At 38.0% G+C, this 23,709-nt stretch overlaps 1 protein-coding gene across 4 annotated transcripts in view; it reads left to right on the top strand.

The window, feature by feature from the left end:
* slc6a2 (solute carrier family 6 member 2) overlaps positions 1 to 19,039 on the top strand; it is a 106,361-nt gene extending 87,322 nt beyond the window's left edge. For all 4 annotated transcript variants that reach the window (XM_057839685.1, XM_057839658.1, XM_057839675.1 and 1 more), the window contains exons 13-15: positions 11,075 to 11,242; positions 15,281 to 15,352; positions 15,444 to 19,039. In XM_057839685.1, coding sequence (XP_057695668.1) covers positions 11,075 to 11,242; positions 15,281 to 15,352; positions 15,444 to 15,467 — 264 coding nt within the window. In that variant the 3' untranslated portion in view covers positions 15,468 to 19,039. The remainder of the gene's footprint in view (positions 1 to 11,074; positions 11,243 to 15,280; positions 15,353 to 15,443) is intronic.
* The last annotated feature ends 4,670 nt before the right edge of the window (positions 19,040 to 23,709 follow it).

The raw sequence follows: 23,709 nt of genomic DNA on the forward strand, positions 1-23,709 counted from the left end.
AATATTGTTAATACTGTTATTGTGCAAAAGCATTAAAGCACATCTCACAATTTCACACTGCAAATCTATAACATCTAAATCTGATATTTTTTCTTAAATCTAGTCGAATAATTTTCTCCATCTTGTTTTGAGTGTTAAAAGATTAATGGGTCAAATTATTCTTTTTACTTTAAGTAAATATTACCATTAGTTCTTATTAAGCCCATACATCTAAAAGTTTTTCTCCTTAAATCAAGAAAAAAATGCTTCCAAATAATTTTCTGAACAGTATCTATTCTTGAATTAAGAACATTTCAGATTTATTTTAGATTAGATATACTTTTTTTCTTAAAATAAGTGTGTTAAGATTATTTTCGGATAGCCATTTTTCTTATTTCAGGAAATGTAAGTGATGTTGATTCAAACCTTTGTTCTCAAAAACTACGAAAGAAACATTTCGGAAACTTCCAGAATAAATGTCTGGATTTTATTAGAAAATTTAAATGTCAATATATGAACATAAATTATTTTAACATACACAAGAAATACAAACCATGTTAATCATCTCTTAGCTATCCAGGAATGTAAAAAAAAATAACATTTGTTTTAAGACCACTCAAATTTGGCTGTCTAAATAAATTAAATGTAACAAAAAAACTTCTTAGTCAGGGAATAACAAAATGAAAATGGAGCCTTCCTTCAGGTAAAGCACTAATGCTTTTGTACATAAGCACAGCCGAACTAAACAAAAAAATGAAAGTTCCTTTGGACTGCTTTAAGACCACATAAATAAAATATAAATGAAAATTGGAGAGAAGGGGGTAAACCTCGGTTTACTACATTTCTCACAGTTTAATTAACAATAACAGTAGAAAACACATGCAAGAGAATATTCCTCTCAAAGCACCGTCCAACTCGAGTTTCACACAGATTAATGTTATGCTAAATCTGATGCAGGTCGGACTTTCAGTAGCAAAATTTGTGGTGTGTTCCCCACCTCCACCTTTTTATATTACCTACAGTGGTTCCTGCTGGCGGAAAATAACTTCTAATACCCCTCGTCTTCGAAGGGGGCGTAGGAGGCGGCATGTACTGTATTTCTGTCTGGGCCCGTGACTGCATGTGTGGGGTGGGGAGTCAAGTCATCAGCCAATCAAACGTGCGTTTGAGGAAAAAAATTGGACTGGCACATTATGCAAGTGAAAGGGCGTCAATGTAAGTCTGAACATAATGAAAGTAATTCAATAGAACTACCATGGGCGGATTAGTTGATACAGTACAAATCCCTTTTGGATCCAGAGAAGGGTCATCTGACCCTAATCAGCATATCTTTTGTGAGTATTGAGGTCCTCGTTAGTCATTCCCATTCACACTCGCAAAACCACAGGGCTGGATTGCTCCAATTAGCATCTTGAATGTTTGCAGGGCAGGGCTGCCTTGGCTTTGTCGGACAGTGGACTGCTCAGGCAGGCTATCAGGCGGACAACCTTTTTACATATTCCAAAAGCTGCAGTTTGCCTACAGTACAAGGGACAGTGTGATAAAAAAAAAAAAATTATGTTGTGACATATGACACTTCGCCCTTTTCCCGGGGCTAGTTGGTGGAGTTTTTCCTTGCCGACATGGAGGGTCTAAAGATGGGGATACCCAGGACTTGAACTTTATTTATTCATCTTTGTTGCTTAATTTGCTGTTTCTGATTGTGTATCATATTGCCTCTGCAAAGCCTTTTGAGACAACCTTGTTGTGATCCAGGGCTATACAGTTGCCGAAGCAATTTTTCCCTCTGCACCTTCTTTGCGCTCACATGAGAGTGAGCCAATTCCTTTGCAAGACCCACCAAGAAGCCCACTCGTCTCTCTTGTCGTATAGTGCATGCTTGATAGAACACAAATGCATTCAGTGCTGCCATATCAGTGTTCCTCCGTGTTTGACAAAGCCAAGGGAGCCCTGGATTTGTTAACACCCCCCCTTCACACCTAGGCATCAACTCCACAGGAGTGTGTAGGGGGGGTTTCTGCTTGACTGCTTGTTTGAGTGGTCTATTGTTTGACCAAGACAAGTAGTCAGTTTGGTATCGGGGTCATTTGACGCCTTTCTGGTCTTTCTTTATAGCCAAGAAACCCCCGAGACTTCCAGTGTTAATTCTATCCTTAAAACATATGGGAAGCCATTCTAAATGACCTATATAACTGAAGTTATTATATAATTCAAATAAGGTTGCTTAAACGTTGGTGGGGACAGTTTGAGCATCGTGAAAAGTTGGTAGTGTTTTATCCCTACCGTCCCTATGCAAACCTACGCCCTTGTGTCAGACTATATTCTATTTGTGATGTAGATTTTAGGTTTTTTTTGCCACAAATTGTTGACACAAATTAATGAAAATTGACTCAAGGTGAGTTATACGCAATTTACTTCCAATCTAGGTATTTTATATTAAAAGCTATGAATGTAAATTAAATATTTCTGGACTGACATATATAAAGAAACCTAAGCTATACTTAACAATAAAAAGATATAAAGCGATTTATAGAGGGATGTGCTTGTGTTCAAACAAAGACGTTTAAAAAGAAAGAGAAACAAAGTCATTTATTTTAATTAACAAAGCAAAAAAGACTTGGTGCCAGTCATGTAATGACTGCTTACTGTGAAAGCATTGTTTTGTTCAATGACATCTTCCACAACACATGGATTATGTTTTTATTAAGTGGCTCAACTGAAGTGTTTGTAGTATTGTACACGCACTGAATGGCTAAATATCCAGCCTCTATTGTGTACCATTGTCTGTCTAAATCCTTCTTTAATTATGTATTGATTTATTGATTTATTTTGTCAACTCTGTGTTTTTTAAGCCCAATGGGATATTTTCATGATATCGGGCTATTAAATATACTTGACTTCGCTTTCTTTATGGCAATCCACTTCTTTCTTGACAAGCCCTTTGGGATAATTTCCTGATACGGGTCTATTAAATAAACTCTACTTTACTTTCTTTGTGGCGATTTTCTGCTTTCTTCACACTTTCGACATATTTTTGTTTTTGAATAAAATAGTATTGTAAGTTGTGTTAAAAAATATTACCAGAGACTCCCCTGGAGTAGTTTATAAATTAAAGAAGTTCTGGGATGGGCTCCAGAACTCCGTGAACCTTATGAGGATAAGTAATATTTGTTATTATTATTCCTAAAAATGAAACACTGTTGGGAGCAACATAAATTAAAATATAATTACCAAATTTTGTAAGGATGCATATGATGGTGGTAATAATCAGTATGCATTTCAGCCATTCCAAACATAACCTACTAAAAATTACTCAGGTAGAGTTGAAAGATGGTTTTTGGATGCCCCTTCGTTGTTGCTAACGTTTTTTGTTTTTTTTTCCTCAAACATCAGCACGAGTGAATACTGCTATGCTATCCCTTTTAAGAATTTGGGCAGATGATTTGATCCATTTTCCAGTGCTTCATGCTTCCAGCACTAAACCGATACAGTGGTACATCACCACACGAAATTAATTTGTTCCGAAGTGGCTTTCGTATAATGTTTTTTTTTTTAAATTCATACAATGAACTGCATTGTAAATCGCCTAATTTGTTCCAAGCTATACATACAGTAAATATACCTAACTGTTAATGCACCGATACCAATACCTGGCTGTGCAGTATCGACCGATGCCGATACTATTCCGATACCACTCCGTTTGAAAAAAAAAATATATATATATATATATATATATATATATATATATATATATATATATATATATATATATATATATATATATATATATATATATATACATATACATATAAACATATACATATATACACTGTATATACTGTATATGATTAGCTACATACTTGGATGTGAAATCATTGCTATCATGGCTTTGTCAGGCTGCTGCTTACCTTTGTGAAACAGGAAAAAGACTATTACAAAATGAATCCAGTAGAATTTTTTATTGCATACCTGGTATGGGTGACAAATAATAATAATTTAATAATAAGTGATCACAGCATCCTGTCGCTCTATCATACACCTCTCCTCATACACATTTCATGTTTATATTTATTTAGATTTTATACTTGCAAGTCACTTTTGAGATTTTAACTGTAAACGGAGATGCTGCAGAATTTCATTGTACAACTGTATAATGACAATAAAGGGCTATTCTATGCTAAGTGGGGGTGCACTTGCACTTGCTCACATCAAGAAGAGCGCGCTTGCATGCCAGAAGAAGATGCGCGGATACGAAGCATCCGAGCGAGTGATCGAGCTAGTGAGAAAGGAAAACACAGCTGCAGGCCTATGTGCATTTTTGATACATGTGAAATATCTACAGAGGCAACGCCTAAATATACTGTATATCGTCTTTTTTATTGTTGTTGTGTGTTTCCACTCGTGATCGGACACTTACAGCCAGTTGTGTAGTTGTTTGGATGATGTGCAGACACTAGCGAACGCATGCTAACTGTTTGTGAATGTCATAATTGTATTAGCAGCTAATCAACGCGGATTTGGGTTGTTGCGAACATATTTGTAACTGAAGACGAAGTTGTTTGTTTCAATTCTATTTTTAGTTTCATTCTTCAAGTTATGACGTTAGGATCAACGGAAAAATAAAGTAAAAAAATCATACCGATGTCCTGCATCGTCATTTGGGAGTTTAGCTCGCTGTAAAGCCAGGACTGAGCCGTAGCGTCTTGGTGAGGACAGTACAGCTGCGTTCAAGTGATGCCAGTAAATGGTATCGGCGCCCTATTTGTTGGTACTCGCCGATAACACCATTTTGGGCCGGCTCGGCGCCCCTGCCAATACTGGTATCGGTATCGATAATTAATGCCTTAAATAAAGTAAAAATTTTAATTTCACAAATGGGGAACCTTATTTTTCGAGTTATGTGCTAGACACACGGGAGGCGACGTTGCTCACATTCAATACATTTTCTATGGCACGAGCGCTAAGAGGCGAAATTCGTCAACCCTCTTGTGGCAAAGTCACGGACGATGTCCGTGCACACGAAATTTCTTGCTGGTGCATGTACACGTCCACATGTAGACCAGTGATGCGATATAAGAAAATAGAAAATGTTTCTATTTCTGTTGCCTGGCACTACAACCAATCATCAACGGATTTATTGATGGACAAATCACCTGTGAGGACGCTGGCCAACCTGGAAATTGACATCCACTAGCTACATTTTGTCAACAAAGAGAAGCGTATCATTTTAGTATTGTGCGACCAGCACATACTTTATGATAGCTCTCGGCATGAATTCTGAGACAATAAATAAAAAAGCAATGTGGGAAGTTGTTGACACTCAAAAACGACCGGAAATCTTAAAATACCCTCCAAATTCATAGCCAATCAGAGACAAGCGATGACGCACAGGCAGAGGGCGGTGCGTGTCGCTGTCGCTTGCCGCTGCAGTCGCATTGCTTCCCGTGTGTTGGCTTTCAGCTCAATGGCGATGATATTCGCATTTAGTCATCGCTCATTGCCTCCAATGTGTCAAGCCCCTTAGGCGATGTCCGAGAGTGAGAGTGATACCAATGTAGCGTACTTTTCAGGAGACAAAAATGAGAGACTTGTGCTCTTTTGGCGAAAACGTCACAACACAACGCCGTCACGCCTGTTCATGTCATCTTACTGCAACACCCAAATTGAAATGTCATCAACAATAGGCTAGAAGGACAGCAGTATCATGTTACTTAGCATGATGGGAAAGATTCCGACCTAAATTGCCGTAGGATTCTATGGCGCGACTTTTAAAATTTTCTGCTTGCTGGAATCACGTATGTTTTATACTAGTATGTATTATCGTTCATATGCTGAATAATTTTTCGTAATATGAAGAAAGAAAAGCTTCGAAAAACTTTGTAAAAATGTTTTATGTATAAAAGCTTTCCTATCTCAAAATACCACTGTATATTCCATATATGATTCCCACTCATGCTGTGTAAGGTGAATGACTTCGGGCGCAAATCATAGTCTACTCTTATGTACACTGGTCTCATGTTCAGTGCGTCCAACACCTTGACAATACCCAGGTTAATGCACAACAACATTTCAGCCCCCTCCTCTGTCGCTGAGCCAACTTGCCTCGGGCAGACACAGCGCAGCTCCAGTGCTGTTATAACTAATTTATTCCTATTCTCCTTCAAAGGCACCAAATACTGGGAAACATTGACAAAAGACAGAAGCACTTAGCAGCAAGCGGATGCAATTGTTCAAGCGCTAAGAAGAAAGATAACATGAAGTTGGAATCCTGAAATGCAGACAATAAGTCCATGTTGTTGTTGTTTTCTTCATGGTAAATTACAGTTTTATTTTACATTTGGTAGTCTACGCTTGTCTTCCCTGGATTAAACACAAATATGACGGTTATTAGGGCTGGGATGATCCACTTTTGTCAGGAACTGATCCGTATCCCGATATCTGTCTGATGATCCGATAGATATTGCGATACTTCAACTATGGCAACAAATTACCTTTCAAAATTTATTAAAACAAAGAAGCATTTATCTCCGTTTAATCTAGACGCCATTTGACATTTATTCTTTTTTTTTTTTTACATGTAAATGCATTAACATGTATGTAACACGTCACCTTTGCTTATTAATATTCATGAAGTTAGCAACTGTTGCTAGAGGGGTCAAACACTCCCATGTCACTCATACTAGATGCATGTAAATAGTGTAGTAACAAGATATCTAATGAGCTAAACCTACTAATTATGTCCCTGGTACCAATTTCAGCGGTAAAGATGTCGACGAACATACAAATGTTCAGGTAAAGAGATGACTTGAGTGTAGAGGGCTGAAAAAGACGGGAAAAAGCCGAACTGATCCAGAGGTAGCTATTTATCGACACTTTTTTTTCTTACGAACATTGCCTTACGCCACTGACAATGGCATTCTCCTGCTATAAAGACCTATACTTTACCACCATATACCCTACAAATGTATTGTACCGTATTTTTTGGATTCTAAGTCGCACCTGAGTATAAGTCGCACCGGCCGAAAAATGCTCAATGAAGAGGAAAAAAACATATATAAGTCGCACCGGAGTATAAGTCGCATTTTTGTCATCTTGAAAGGCAATTTAAAATAAAAATACAGTAGAGAACAACATGCTGAATAAGTGTACAGTATGATAATGTTACATGATGCATGAACAACGAAATGCGAACGTGGCCGGTATGTTATCGTAACATAGCCATAAAGAGTTATTCAGATAACAATAGCATAAAGAGCATGCTAACAAGTTTACCAAACCATCAGTGTTACTCCACCAAAATAACATGTGAAACGATATAATAATGCGTTAATAATCTCACACATAAGTCGCTCCAGAGTATAAGTCGCACCCCCAGGCAAAACATGATAAAAACTGCGACTCATAGTCCGAAAAATACGGTAGTTATAGTCGACATTGACTCAAAATGTTTTCGTCTGTAAAATTCAAAAGTTTTAGCCCAAGAATAAATAAATAAATACATAGGTAAATGTTTCCAACAATTTTGAATAAGCATTAACAGAAGAGAACATATTGTCGCGTCGACAAGGACAACGCCAAAGTCCTGGTGGTAATACACACTCAGCAACAAAACAGTACATTATTTTCAATTATCAACAGAGCTATTAAGACTTATTCAGATAGCTATAGCATAAAGAACATGCTAACGAGTTAACTAAACAATCAGTGTCCCTCCAAAACACCAAAATAACATGTGAAATGATATAATGTGTTGTATAATGTATAATATTGTATAATGTGTAATATATATGTGTTAATAATTTCACACATAATTTGCTCCAGAGTATAAATCGCACCCCAGCCAAACTATGAAAAAAAACGACTTATAGTCCGAAAAAAACTGTACTTAACAATATGCTGTGTTATTTTAACAGCATATTTCAAGGTAATTCCTTATTTACTACACTTAAATGCAAATGAAATATGCTTTATTCACTTTATTCAGTGGCCATGAAATTTGTGATTACTGAAATGTACAGTGCTAAACTATACCTTATTCTGATGTTATTAAATTAAAGGTTGTTGTAAAAGTGTATATCAAGACAGCCAATTTATTGATACTCCCGATTTGTTGTTTGATAGAACAAATATTCAAACATCAAAATAGTGTAACATCGCTTAGTGTAATATACAGTATATGACAATCAGATTTACACTACATCATCAAACAATATCTTTGAAGACTTTTATTTTCTTCTGTGTCAGTAACATCGAGAGGTGACATCATATAGAGATGCAACAAGATGTTTGCTCTGTCGAGAACAGTATTTGCCAAGTCCACCACTTTCCTTCTTTTTGACGTTTGAGTGCTTGCCAGTGGCTGTGGTAATGGTGCTTTTCTCTTGCGCCTGACAATACATTCAATCTGCAACAACAAACCAAAATTCGTTACAAAACTTAACAAAAACTCTGTTAGCTCCTACTGGGAATAACTTCTCAAGCATATCACTGTAGGTTAGGCCTTAGTTCTTAACAACAAATTCTTGGTTCCCAATTCTCAACAGCTAAATAAAAAAGATTGTTCATAAATATCACAATTGATGTGTGAGGCAATCTGACTGTTGGCAACACAGGTCCGAACAACAGTGGAAGTCAGATACCATTTTTTCAGGGCATTCATTGTCAGACAGAAACAGCACGACGAAACGCTAAGCTAAACAATAAGTAAAAATATCAAAATACCGTATTGGCCCGGATAAAAGACGGTGTTTTTTTCATTGAAATAAGACTGAAAAAGAGGGGGTCTTCTTATATTCGCGGTCTAGATGTTATACCCATTCCCGAAGCTAGCCGGTGCCAGATATCATTGAAGCGATGTTCTGTCATGACAGATCTCAGCTACTCTCAAGTTTAACCAGTTTGCATGATTTTATTGCAATGTTTTTCCTTATTCAGATTTGTTTCAAGACTACAGTTAGTTAGACTTCACTTTAATGGTTAATGCAGTTATTGCAATTTTGTTGTTTTATCACAATAGATTGGTTTATTTACATTTCAAAAACCAGAAGCCATTCATTTACGAATGTGATTGCACTTTAGTTTACATATTTAAATGTTCAGATATTAAGATTTGAATGAGGCAAAATAACATGCTTTTTCTCTCAAATATATTGTTATAATCATTTATTTCGGATGTACTGTAATTTATTTTCTGTATAAAAATTAATTTGGTGTTCAAAAAGTCTTTTTTCAAACTTGAGTCTTGAAAAAGAGGGGGTTGTCTTATAATCAGGGCCGTCTTATATTTAGGCCAATACGGTAGCTTAACTCTTTCGGGCAGGCTATCCAGATTGTCATCTGTCTGACCGTGGCCCCCAACAAAATGTTTACTACATATGAAGGTGAATGGCTTCAACTTGCTGGCATTAAATTGGTCTTTTCGACGTCTGCAATAGGTTGATCCATCGTTCACATTTCTCCTGAGTTTTTGGCTTTGGTAAACGAATGAAGAAAACATCCTTTATATGTGGACGGTCATATTGTCTGGAGTCGTTTCTACATGTTCCATAATAGCAGTGTTTACTTGGTTTGTTATTTTGTGAGAGATAACTACTGCAAGTGTTTAAACAAGCTCAATGAAGTGCTCCCAGGCTTCTCTGGCAGCGTCAAAGCCTTAACAGCTGTCACTCATTGTTAACTTTAACAAGCAATCTAGAACGCAGTGCAGACCAATAAAAGCAGCAGGACGGAGAGTGTTCAGATCGGGACATGTCTAGTTTGTTGGCTTGTGGACGGCGCTGCGTTGATGCAGCACTTTAGCTCATTTGCTCCCCAAAACATTTAAATACGTTCTGTTTTAAATTGTTTGTTTCCCAAAAGCGTATTTATACATCTTGTACGTTATATATATTTTTTTCACAAGAGACATCGCTAGGTTCTGATGCAAGTTCGCTCCAAAGCACAACGCTCAAAATCCATTTTAAAGCATTAAAACTGGCCACTGGAGGGCAGTAGTGCATTTGGTAAGAACTCATATCGGACCATAAAAGGAAATGAATGAAAAGAAATAGTCAGGAAACGGAAGCTGGAAGAAGTAAGAAGCGTGAGAAAAATATGGAGACGGATGTAAACACAAGGCACATGCCTCACACAAGTTGCCAAGGTGAATTCTGTTATGAGGTAGTGGTCACTACAAAAGAAAGAAGAAAAAAAATCTATCTTGATGAGACAGACAGGCGGTGATGAGGAAAAAATTTACCCCGTCTGCCGATACAGCCGCGGCCACATCTTCATCTCTTAGTTCAATAGTTTAGTTATGTGTAAATAAATTGTTACTTTGCTATCAAAAGCGCTGTTTGTCTTTTTGTTTATGTTATTTTGTAGAAGGAAAACATTATTTAGATGTTTGGGATGTCACAAAAGCAAAAAATAGCTGTGTTAAAGTCAAAGTTATGTTTTAAATGTATGCTTTTACAAAAAGCTCAATTTCTGTTTTTTCATTAGAAATTGGAAAATTGCTCAAACTAAGCTATTTTTTAATGCTGATATCTAAAGAATGGAAAAAGATATGAACTTACTTTTTTCCAGCTGAAAGAAGAGAGTCTAATCTTTCTTTTGGTGAGTTCCATGCTTATATAGCAATAGATCAGAATTTTCTGTGGGCCTTGCAAAATCAAGTCAAAATCCAGTAAAATGGCTGGGAGCGAAGGGGGTTGCTCCGGTGAAAATGGCTGGGAGTGAATGAGTTAGAAGTATCTAAAGTATCGATACTCATAAAGAAGTATCGATACTCGGATCGTCACATGAGGGATTGCGATATATTGGCAGAACATTTTTTTTACCAGCTCTAACAGTTATAGGTTTTATCAGAGACAAATTAGACTTCCTTTACAAATTTAGCAATCGAATAGTATTTTTGATTGTAAAGAAGTTAAAGAAGTGTAAAGGTTCACTTTCCACATTTGGCAATCCATCCAAGGTTTGAAAGTTATAAAATTACCATAGCAAATTATTATTTCTTGGAATGTTGGGTCTGAATGAACTCTTATCTGTGACACTATTTGAAATGCTACTTGTATTCATGTCAGCGTTTTTCTCTTGATTTTGTACTTCACAGTTTGTGGTCATTGCCAGCACGGTGACCTCGTCAGGCCTCAAGTATGATGAATATATCTTCCCCCATTGGTCCAACGTTTTGGGATGGGGCGTGGCCATGTCCTCGATGATTTTTGTGCCCGTCTATGCTGTGTACAAATTCTGCAGCGTGCCAGGAACCTTCAAAGAGGTCAGTAAAACCCATTTCAACAAGGTAAATAGTTATAAATGTGAAAGTGAGCTTGTGTGACCTTTATAGATGCCATTTGTGATGGAACACGTTGCAAAGTATGTTATATAATAGAAGTCAGCCTAATTGCTGTTATGGCTACACTTTGAAGCTGAAAGGGATGTTCCGCTTTTAAGCCACATCCAAAATAATCATTCCTCTTTAGGAATGAAGCCCTTAAGAATTTACGATAGCAATCATCAAAGTGCTGGAGAATTGTTTTCATCCCTCTCACGTCAGCGTTACTCTGCCGTAACTCCGCCTGGACCGTGGTATCCTCGTTGGCACTTCCTGTTGCCACTCTGCTCAAAAGTTGCTTCTCCGGTTGTCAGACGAGTCATTTCCTTGGCCAGAGCTCTCCCCATCCGACCCCATCAGATTTTAATCTCATGTACTTTTCACAATCAAGCCTTTTTCACACATACCTGAACTCCGGTTAATTCCCGGGATTTAAACAGGTTGCCCTTGTGTGTGAAAGCAATTTCTCGTGTCAACTGAAAATGGAAAGGAAATGGAAACTTACCGGGTCGCGTCCTGGTATAATGTCCAGGACGAACCCAGTACGCGGAATGTGTGAAAGCAGGCGTTTAATTCCCGGGTCACAGCGTGAAGGCTGATGACATAAATATCATGGCAGGTTGAATGTCAGTTCCTCTTTCTTCGCAGTCCGACGAAAAGTGGTAAACAAACATCGTAATTATCAACATGGCAAACTGAAAATGGCTAGACTAAACTGGAAGCATCCCTAAATTAAATTGCTACTGGATTGTAAATCTGCGGAAGAGACAGTCAATCGTCCATCTTTGGAAATATGTGGTTTATTCTGTTACCAATGCCTACCTAAAATGACATAATGTCCAGCTTATAAAATCCCGCCAGCCGCCCTCCCCACAGAGAAAGCATCAAGTAACCAAGTCGAGACAAGTCTGAAAGTGTCCATCTCGGGTTATTCCCGGGAAATCTCTCCATGTCTGAAAGCTATGACACTGGTAAATCCTGTGTCACCTTGCACGGGAATTTACCGGCATATCAGTCTCAAACGGGTTTAAAGGTTTGGAGGGAATTGAAGGATGGATTGTTTTGCCCTTTTTGTGTTTTGTTTTTGTTTATTCACTTTTTTGTCCTGTTACGCTGCCTAGACAAATCTGAATAGATTTAAATGCTGGAAGAATTTTAGTGTGCCACATGGGAGTTTAGTGTACTCCTGTTGTCTTTGTTTATAGTTTGTTGTTTCCGTTGAATATAGATTCTACCAAATGTAAATAGCGTTGCTATCTCATCATGGCTACATTTGCAAAGGGGACACCATGTGGGGAGGGGATACTGAAGGAATAGAATATAGCTCAGATAGACTGTGATAGAGCAAGGATAGTGCCTTTTATTGTTTTAATATTGATGATTTTGGCAAAAAAGTCACCTTCATGAGTCAGGTTACTTTCACTGTTACTTCTTACTTGACACTAAACTGCTAAACTTCTGAAGATATTTTAATAATAGTATTTTGATCATTCTAATCATTCGGATGTATTGTTTGAATACCCTCTACATGTTAAAAAACATTTTTGAAAAGATCAATTAACAATTTGCTGTGGATATACATTGGTATACATAGATATTTAGAAATACTACAACTAAGCACACCAAGCAACAGTGGTAAAAAGAAAAGCACCTCACATGAAATTGCTGGAAAAAAATATGCAAGATTAGTAAATACCACTCTTGGTTCAGAAACAAACTATCATTCAGGTTTCATACAATGGTGTAAATATTACATTTAATTTGAAACCAAATTAATTTAAACTGAACTAGTGCTCCACATCTATGTGCATGTGTTGTGGACCCTCCCGTTGGTTACAAGTGTTTGTTTTGTTTGCTTTCCTTAAATTAAATGAAACAAGCTTGATACATCTAAATAATATTTTAACAACTGATGACCAGTATTATCTACTCTCAATGTGTTTTCTTCAGTCAGAAAAGTAATAGTTAAAAAACATTAATCACGATAAAAAGTGCACTAATTAGGGGTGTAATAAATAAATTAAAAAAGACACCACAAATTGTGACGTTAGTTCATGGTTCATTGTGTTTCTTCATTTGTAATGTTTGTTTTGTTTTTCAGTTTTGCTAAACGCACAAGTGCACTTAGTGCACTTTTTATCGTCGCTTTTGGTTACGTAAAAACTGGCCGAACGGACATATGACGTACGTGAATGTGAAGGGTTGTCCCAATTTGTAGGGCTGACGTTTCAAGCCCTACCCCTTATGTCTCCGTTTGAAGGGCCAAGGGGTAGGGGTAGAAAAATAGAAATGGGATGCGGCCAACGTGTCCTATGTCGGTGCTTCAGTCATGGCCCTATTTACAAAACAAAGGCTAAACTCTGTCCCAAAGTGGTACAGTCTTGGGGATGATCCTAGGATGTCCCAAAATGGGACACCCATGGTACTTCTAGTGTTAAACAGTTGCTGTGGCAACTCATTGTGTGTAAGTGAGAGGATTTCAGTAGACTCAGTCAATGAGCACAACTGCGTGCACATGTGCGGGCGGCGGATAAGGAAGCGCACGCTGGAATGAATGTGTGTGTGGCGATGTTCGAGGCAGCCGGACGTGTTGTGTTCACAGCAATAAACGCAACATGTTAAAAGTGATCCTGAGCAGTTTGTAATTTCCACATGTCACTCCAAGAGTCACAGCCAAGGGAGGTAACAGAAGCATTTAAAAAAGTCAAGCATTTACTTTATTCCTGTTTAAAAATATTTCGGTGGGACTGTAACATGTTTAAAACTTATCATAAATATAACATTTGAAGTGCTTAAAAACTAATTATTAAAATATATATATACATTTTTTTAAATTATACTTTGGGGGAAAAAAGTGGAAAAAAAAACTCTTATATGTATCTCTTTCCAATGCTAAATCTGAATAAATACATTGAACACACATTTTTTTTTTTTTTTTTTTTTTTTTTTTTAATTGTGCTACTTCTTGGTTTTTCCACTTATCACGGCGAGCTCTGGTCCCCATTAACCGCAAAAAACAAGGGATCACTGTACTCACTCACGGGCTCAAATGCACTGTACTCGATGTGGGGGACATCAATGGAAAGCAACCTCAGAAAGAGCGTGTAACAGCAATTAAGCAAATTTATTATATTTTCCTTCATTTATTAATTTATATATTTCCTTTATACCTCAAAATATTTCCAAACCGCGGAATGTTGGCTGTGAGCCAGTCATTTTGCTTCTCGCCATATTTTTGATGACGTAATCACAAGAGGACTACGGTTCTTCACACTATTCGGTGGTCAACGTTCGGTTTTTTAACCGAAAAGCGAAAATGCAATTTTAGCTATTTTCAAACGAATGTTTTCGGCCTCAAATTTACGATCACATCTCTAATAAAAATTAATAATCGAGTAGTATTTTTTTCCTCAATTTACAGATTTTAATCATATGAGATTAAAGCCTCAAAATAGTAAACCTATGAAGATTTTTTCAAAAAAATGCATGTCAGAAAATGTTCCAGAACAAATGGTAAATATTATTTCCAAATCCAAACAGGTTTTCCTCTTTGAAGTAATTCGCCTGGATTCCAACATGCCTTCTTACTCTACTTTCCCACTATTCACACATTCCAGGGAACATTTTTCAGCAGATCTTTCATCACGGCCATCTTGATGTGGTCCAGTTCTTCTAACTGGGTCCCCAAAGATGACCACTCATCTCGGGAAACAGGAAAAAAGAAATGACAGATTGGGGGAGAAGAAGAACAACTTGTTCTTTCTGCCAGAAACTGTCAGCTGCTCAGGGCATTGTGAGCTGGAGTGTTGTTGTTCATATAGCCCACATTGCAGGGGAACATTCATAGTTTGGGTTGTTCTAACACCAGTCCTGGAACTTTTCTGACACGATTCTTATTTCCACTTCAATCTTTTAATAATTTTAAAACCGACTGTGTGTTCTTGGTATTTGCTGACAATGACATATTTAATTGTTTTGCAGAAAATAGCCTATTGCATCACTCCCGAACATGAACATCACTTGGTGGCGGAGGGAAACATACGGCAGTTTAAAGTAAGTAGGTTTCACCAAAAACTGCACACATTCTGAAGTATATTCCCACAAACATTGCACACATTTTTTCTTTTCTTTTCCCGTCTGTCAGCTCAGGCACTGGTTGGCCATCTGATGAATACCCCAAGAATTCCTTCATCAATTGTCCCAAGACGAGAGGGGCCTTTTTTTTAGCCAGTTGCACCACTCTTGTTACTTAGCCAGGCTTTCTTCATATCATATTAGCCTACAAGTCGTTTCACGTCTCTAGTGTTACATACACGTACTGGTCAGTGACAATGTTTAGTAGTGCATTCATGGACTCAAGTTCAGCAATGTTGACTGTTATCTCCTGCAAGGCACTGAATCAAAACCAAAAATTCATACGACACACTTTTTGTTACTTTTATGGGCCTTATGAATGTTGTTATGTTTATTTAGGCGAGCATATTTGCTCTTTTGTTGCTTTATCCGTGCCTTAATCGAGCGAGACACTGCGTTTATTTTTTACATTGCATTTCGAGAGCGGTTTAAAAGAAAAAAAAAAGTAAAAATGAACTTTTTTGACTCAGGAAGCCGCAGATATATGGATCTAAATACTGTGTATGTGCATATGTATATCTATATGTACACGCATATATAGAGATGTATACTTTATATACACACACAGTAATACCTTAGTTTGTGGATGCCAATCACTTTGTGTGCCATAATGGTCCGAATAGGGCCAAACAGGTAGCCATTTTTTGTGTCACGTTAAATTAAAAATACAAGGGAAAACAAAATATTCATACAAATCCTGAGCGTGATGTGATGGATTGAATGATGGTAGCGCTTTTACATTCTGAGCTGAGTTATGTTAGGGCCACATTGAATAAATATGAACTCAACATTACTCTCAAAACATTGTAACTAATTTTCCTGGAAAATGTTATTCTAAATGTATTAAGTTTTGGAGGAGAAACAGAATTTATTTGTGTAATTTTATCATTATTATTTGTAATTGTAATTATTTATATGACCATGTCATTTTTTCTTGACTACCTATGAAAGCTATTAAGACTTTTGAAATAATTACATTTAATTTTCAAAAACAGTTCGTTTTCTATGAAGAAAAGGTGGTTTTAATCTTCGGTGAGCAAGCAAAGTATTTCTTTTTTCTCAAACTGACCCAAACCTATGAATGAATTGACACATCCAGTATACTCCACATACTGTGTCATACCCAAGAGGCCCAAACTTACTACATGTACAGTGTATCACAAAAGTGAGTACACCCCTCGAATTTCTGCAGATAATTAAAGTATATGTTGTCATGGGACAACACTGACAAAATGACACTTTGACACAATGAAAAGTACCGTAATTTCCCTAATGTAAAGCGCACCCATGTATAATGCGCACCCCAAATTTACTTGTAAAATCTAAGGAAAATTATTGTACCCGTTTATAACGCGCACCCTAATTTTAGCACCAATGAATGGAAGAACACAAGAAAACAGAGCTTGTTTACAGATACAGAAATGTCATTTTACTGACTGGTGCACAAGCATAGCACATTGGTAGTTCAAAACATTACCGTAACCTGACAATATTTACGGTAATAATATGATTTGACAACTTCTCCAACTTACCAGAATCTAGGAGAAAACAAAACAGATGTGACTTTTCTTTTAAAGGCTGCTGTATCACTTGCTCGTTTCATCATGATGAATAAATGTTTCTTCCATGGATTGACACGGTAAAATGAAAGAACGTAAGTGGGAAATCCGAGAGCACTCATCGCTGTCAACACGACAGTAACAATAGGAACTATTGTTATTTGGGTTTGAGTTTCCCAAGGGACAGATATAGTTGACAGACACACACAGGAAGTCTGTTACGTTTGTTATAGTCCGAGTTGCGGAGCTGCAATAAACGTTGACTCAAATGAGTTCAAGAAACTAAATTATGTGCTTTATGAAGCATTAAAAAAGCTGAATTTACCACAGACGAAATCATTCGGCCAATTAGAGTGAAGTATTACCGAAACAAAATGGTGACGTCACGTACCATAATGGTCGGCAACGGGTCGCCGCATACGTTTCTTCAACTACACGTGGCCGTGTCAATTAAAAAAAAAAAATCGTTTTATATATATATATATATATATATATATATATATATATATATATATGTCATAAATATATATTTCTGTCTCCATCCACGTACCCGTTTATAATGCACACCATGATTTTACAAGTTGATTTGGGGGGAAAAAAGTGCGCGTTATATTCGGGAAATTACGGTAGTAGAGTTAATTTATTTTCCCCCCAAAATAACTCAAAATATAGCCATTAATATCTAATCCCCTGGCAACAAAAGTGAGTACACCGCAAAATGTCACGTGACTCGTTACAGGAGTGCTTTCAGCATTGCTGCAGAGATTGAAGAGTTGGGGGTCAGTCTGTTAGTGCTCAGACCGTATGCCGTACTCTACATCAAATTGGTGTGCATGGCTGTCACCCCAGGAGGACGCCTCTTCTGAAGACTGTACACTAGAAAGCCCGCAGTTTGCTGAAGACATGTCAAGAAAGCACATGGATTACTGGAAACATGTCCTTTGGTCTGATGAGACGAAGATTAATTTGTTTGGTTCTGATGGTCTCAAGCATGTGTGGCGGCGACCAGGTGAGGAGTACAAAGATAAGTATGTCATGCCTACAGTCAAGCATGGTGGTGGGAATATGCCCCCCCCAATATCTTCAGCAATGCTGACAGCACTCCTGTAACAAGTCACATGACGTTTTGGAGGGAAAATGACAAGCAGTACTCAATTCGGACATTTGGGGATGTACGTAGGTCCAATTCGGTGTACTCACTTTTGTTGCCGGGGGTTTAGATATTAATGGCTATATTTTGAGTTATTTTGAGGGGAAGATAAATTAACTCTATTATATAAACTGCACATAGTCTACTTTTCATTGTGCTAAAGTGTCATTTTGTCTGTCTTGTCCCATGAAAAGATATACTTAAATATCTGCAGAAATGCGAGAGGTGTACTCACTTTTGCGATACACTGTATGCATTCAACTGTATAATTGCTGGCAAACTGAAAAATGCATTGATATTAATTTAATATATTACATTACATTTTTTGTGACAACATGGATCAGGAATTACCACAAAAACAAACAATTGTTTGCGCGCTCTTCAAAGTTTGGAAACCCTACTATGAATTATGCTGGAACGCCATAAGCATTTTTACTTATTTGTTTTTATTGCCATAAAAGTGCCACGATGAAAGTTCTGTCTTACTTTTTTCTCTTTAATTTGACATACAAACTTTACAGAGAGAAGTAAAGCTACAGAGTTGGAAAAAAAATCCAAATATATGTGGAATATACTATATAAGAGGATATAAAAGTATATATTCTTTTGTTATATCTAATCTTGTATTTATCAAATGGTTTATAAAAAATGTGAATGTAAAGTATTTTAAATGTCCTAAATGTCATATCATGTGTGTTTGATGTGTAGCTAAGATTAAAAGTCTAAACTATTCTTCAGTGTAATCCTGGGCGAATTTGTTATGATGCAACGTGAACAACTACACCCTGGCTTTCCTGGACTATGTTTACAAAAATACTGTGTATAATAATAACAATAATAATAATAATATCCTTTTAATGTCCTGTTGAACATGAGTGGCAAATATCTATGAAGATGTAGTCACAAAATCATAATAAAGTATTTCTTCTACACTCACTTGACTGCCATCTGGTTTAATTGATGTAATGGGCTGGTATCACATGCAAAATTTGTGTGTACTGACCTGTTGCCTGGTACCTCATCCTAGTCTCTTGGTCTACTAGGCTGTCTCTGGTGGCTTCCTTACATCTGTTGGTGCACTGGCTGTCTCTTCAGAATCAGAATGTATTTATTTTTATTGGGCAAGAGGCTAGTCAATTTCTACAGCTGCTTCTTCGCCGCAGTGGTGCAAATGAAAAACCACAGCGAGAAGTCGTATCTCATTACAAACTCCACTGTCGTAATGCTTGGTGTGCTGGCCTGTCTCTCGGTTAGCAGTTCTTAACCTTGCTATACGTACTGAACCCCACAAGTTTTACATGTGGATTCACCGAAGCCCTCGGAATTAGATAATGAAGCCTTTTTTTTTTTTTTTTTTTCAAATTCAAAACCGATATATCTAAGCTGGCAAACTAATAATTTAGCAAATTCCTGTTTAAAATCATTTTGATTTTGACAGCATGTTTTATAAACAGGTCAAAATTTGAGACCATGCTGCCCATTGGCGTACTGTATTCCACTCATACCAGATGTGAGTTAACCTTCCACTGAACAAACCAGTTCCTTCTCTCATCAGATCAAGGACTAACAGTTAAAATAAATGGATTAAGCCTGTAAATTTGGAGCAAACAAGTCCAAAACCTGGTCTAAAAAGCCACTTTGCCTGGATTTAATCAGCGTATAAAAATAGGGCTCTGTTTCTTTACCTTCGCCGAACCCCTTAGACTTACTCACCAAACCCCTGGGGTTCGATCGAACCCAGGTTAAGAACCACTCCTCTTGGTATCTCCTCCTCATTTCTTTGTGAGGTGTAGTGCTTCCTGGCATCTTATTTATGGCTAGGTTCATACCGCAGGTCTTAATGCACAATTCTGATTTTTCCATATGTTTTTTTGGTGAGGTCAACATTCAGGAAGGCCTGGCTACTTGGACCGAACACCATGACTTCAGTCTTGCTTTCATTCAAACTTAAAAAAATTAAGTGAAAGCCACAACTTTATATCGTTAAGGCATTTTGCGCCATTGGAAAATAAATCTGACAGTCATCAGAATAAAAATGAAATAAAACACCATGTTTTCCAAAAACAGAACCAAGAGGCAATGAATTAAGAGAAAATAAAAGAGGGCCAAGAACAGATCCCTGGGGAGCCCCATGTGGATGCGATGCCTTTTTGGACATGTTATTGCCCATTTTTACACAAAAACTTTGTTTATTTAGGTACGAAAACAAATGACCACTTATGCTGGCTCAACCTCATTCAAAGGTGATCAAATTTTGATTTCCAAAGAGAGGATACAAATAAGAGATATAAATAATGCCCGTTTAGTCTTATATTCAAAGTTTATATGGATTGATTGGATCCACGCACAGTCCGTGCATGACACAAACACATAGAGACAGTTGGCACCGACTTTCGGCCGTGTACGCAATCTTAAAATATTGCTCATTTGAAACAGAGAGAAAACCGAGCATCCTCAGCCTTATCTTAAACCCATTTTGTTTTTTTTTCGTTACTGTTGTCAAGCCCGCCCCCAAAACCGTGTTCAAACTAGGCGCTAACGCTAATGCACAGCGGCCCCGCTACCGTAACTCTCTCGCTCTTTGCTGATGTAATTGCTGCATGAACTCTGGATGGATTTTAACCACATTCAAAAGTGACCTAGATCGAATTTGAAATGGTCCACTTCTACAGTGCCTTGCAAAAGTATTCGGCCCCCTTGAGTCTTGCAACCTTTCGCCACATTTCAGGCTTCAAACATAAAGATATGAAATTTAATTTTTTTTGTCAAGAATCAACAACAAGTGGGACACAATCGTGAAGTGGAACAACATTTATTGGATAATTTAAACTTTTTTAACAAATAAAAAACTGAAAAGTGGGGCGTGCAATATTATTCGGCCCCCTTGCTTTAATACTTTGTAGCGCCACCTTTTGCTCCAATTACAGCTGCAAGTCGCTTGGGGTATGTTTCTATCAGTTTGGCACATCGAGAGACTGACATTCTTGCCCATTCTTCCTTGCAAAACAGCTCGAGCTCAGTGAGGTTGGATGGAGAGTGTTTGTGAACAGCAGTCTTCAGCTCTTTCCACAGATTCTCGATTGGATTCAGGTCTGGACTTTGACTTGGCCATTCTAACACCTAGATACATTTATTTTTGAACCATTCCATTGTAGATTTGGCTTTATATTTTGGATCATTGTCCTGTTGGAAGATAAATCTCCGTCCCAGTCTCAGGTCTTGTGCAGATACCAACAGGTTTTCTTCCAGAATGTTCCTGTATTTGGCTGCATCCATCTTCCCGTCAATTTTAACCATCTTCCCTGTCCCTGCTGAAGAAAAGCAGGCCCAAACCATGATGCTGCCACCACCATGTTTGACAGTGGGGATGGTGTGTTCAGGGTGATGAGCTGAGTTGCTTTTACGCCAAACATATCGTTTTGCATTGTGGCCAAAAAGTTCAATTTTGGTTTCATCTGACCAGAGCACCTTCTTCCACATGTTTGGTGTGTCTCCCAGGTGGCTTGTGGCAAACTTTAAACGAGACTTTTTATGGATATCTTTGAGAAATGGCTTTCTTCTAGCCACTCTTCCATAAAGGCCAGATTTGTGCAGTGTACAACTGATTGTTGTCCTATGGACAGACTCTCCCACCTCAGCTGTAGATCTCTGCAGTTCATCCAGAGTGATCATGGGCCTCTTGGCTGCATCTCTGATCAGTTTTCTCCTTGTTTGAGAAGAAAGTTTGGAAGGACGGCCGGGTCTTGGTAGATTTGCAGTGGTCTGATGCTCCTTCCATTTCAATATGATGGCTTGCACAGTGCTCCTTGAGATGTTTAAAGCTTGGGAAATCTCTTTGTATCCAAATCCGGCTTTAAACTTCTCCACAACAGTATCTCGGACCTGCCTGGTGTGTTCCTTGGTTTTCATAATGCTCTCTGCACTTTAAACAGAACCCTGAGACTATCACAGAGTGTAGAGTGCATTTATACGGAGACTTGATTACACACAGGTGGATTCTATTCATCATCATCGGTCATTTAGGACAACATTGGATCATTCAGAGATCCTCACTGAACTTCTGGAGTGAGTTTGCTGCACTGAAAGTAAAGGGGCCGAATAATATTGCACGCCCCACTTTTCAGTTTTTTATTTGTTAAAAAAGTTTAAATTATCCAATAAATGTTGTTCCACTTCACGATTGTGTCCCACTTGTTGTTGATTCTTGACAAAAAAATTAAATTTCATATCTTTATGTTTGAAGCCTGAAATGTGGCGAAAGGTTGCAAGATTCAAGGGGGCCGGATACTTTTGCAAGGCACTGTATGTGACTTTTCCCATACAGACCATCACGTTGCCCTACTTGAGTCGGAAAAACATGAAAAAATATCGGATTTGTGCATTAAAACCAGCAGTATGAATCTAGCTTATGTCTCATGGTTCCTGGCCTGGTATCCTTTTCATGTCTCGTAGTAACTCCTGATAATGCGTGCACACTCTTGGCTACTTGCCTGTCTTTTGGTACTTTGTGGCAACGGTAGTGAAGGTTGTCGAGCGGGTCGTCCATCGATTGAAGGATCGGGTTCGAATCCAGCTCGCATTTGTGCCCATTGTTGCATCCTTGGGAAAGATACTTCACCCTGCTTGTCTATGTGAAATTAGTGTGAGAATGAGTGGTTTATTGTGGGCAAAAGGGCTGATGGTGCAATTCTGCTACCTCACTTCATTCAGACTGCCCCAGGGCAGCTGTAGCTACAGTAGTAGCTTAAAGTGCCTGTGACACGAAAAAGCATGTTTATTTCATAATACATGCGGTATTTTATGCTCCAGAATGAAATGCGCCGCTTGGATGTGTGTGGAAGAGATCGCTATATTTATTTAGTTTTTTTAATCCCGCGCCACAAAAAGAAGTGACTTCCGGCAACAGTCTCGAGTTGAGAAAGAGGGCGCTGTGACGTGTACAGAGGAAGGAGTCCTCTTCACTATACAGCCATACTGTTATATGAGAAGGGCTAAGGATTCAGCTGATTTTGTGAATTAATACGATTATTTTTCGCATCACGCCAGCCAAACGGCTGCAGAAAAATCTTGCTTTATGAGGGAGAGGCGTGTGCGCCTTTTTGGTGTTTCAAAAGGTTCCCATTCACAGGTGGATATTGGCCAAAACAAGCCCTACTACTGTTGGACCATGGGACTTACGAGGAAGTGAGTAAACATCGTGTTTTGTATTATGTCAAATACTGGGATCATTTTAATACGGAAGTGGCTTGCACTTTATGGCTGACATGCTCCTTGTCCATTCCGCCGACGACCGGCAGCTTGTCGCACATCCCCCCACCGGGCGAGCACTATACTCGGCTTTTGCCCTCTTGGTGTGCCCATTGTTCTGTCAAATTTTCCACCCGATCAGAAATTGCAACTTTGTGGTAAAAATAGCCGCGAACACAGCGATTACAAAGTAAACACTACAAACTTTCTTTAATTAAAGGACTACTTACGTTTGATAATGAATGGGCATGTAAAAAGCTCTCCTCGTACACATTAGCTGCACATGTTAGCTGCACAACAACTGCACGCTGCTCTATGTT

This window comes from Corythoichthys intestinalis, chromosome 1 (genome assembly GCF_030265065.1).
Source record: "Corythoichthys intestinalis isolate RoL2023-P3 chromosome 1, ASM3026506v1, whole genome shotgun sequence".
NCBI lineage: Eukaryota > Metazoa > Chordata > Actinopteri > Syngnathiformes > Syngnathidae > Corythoichthys > Corythoichthys intestinalis.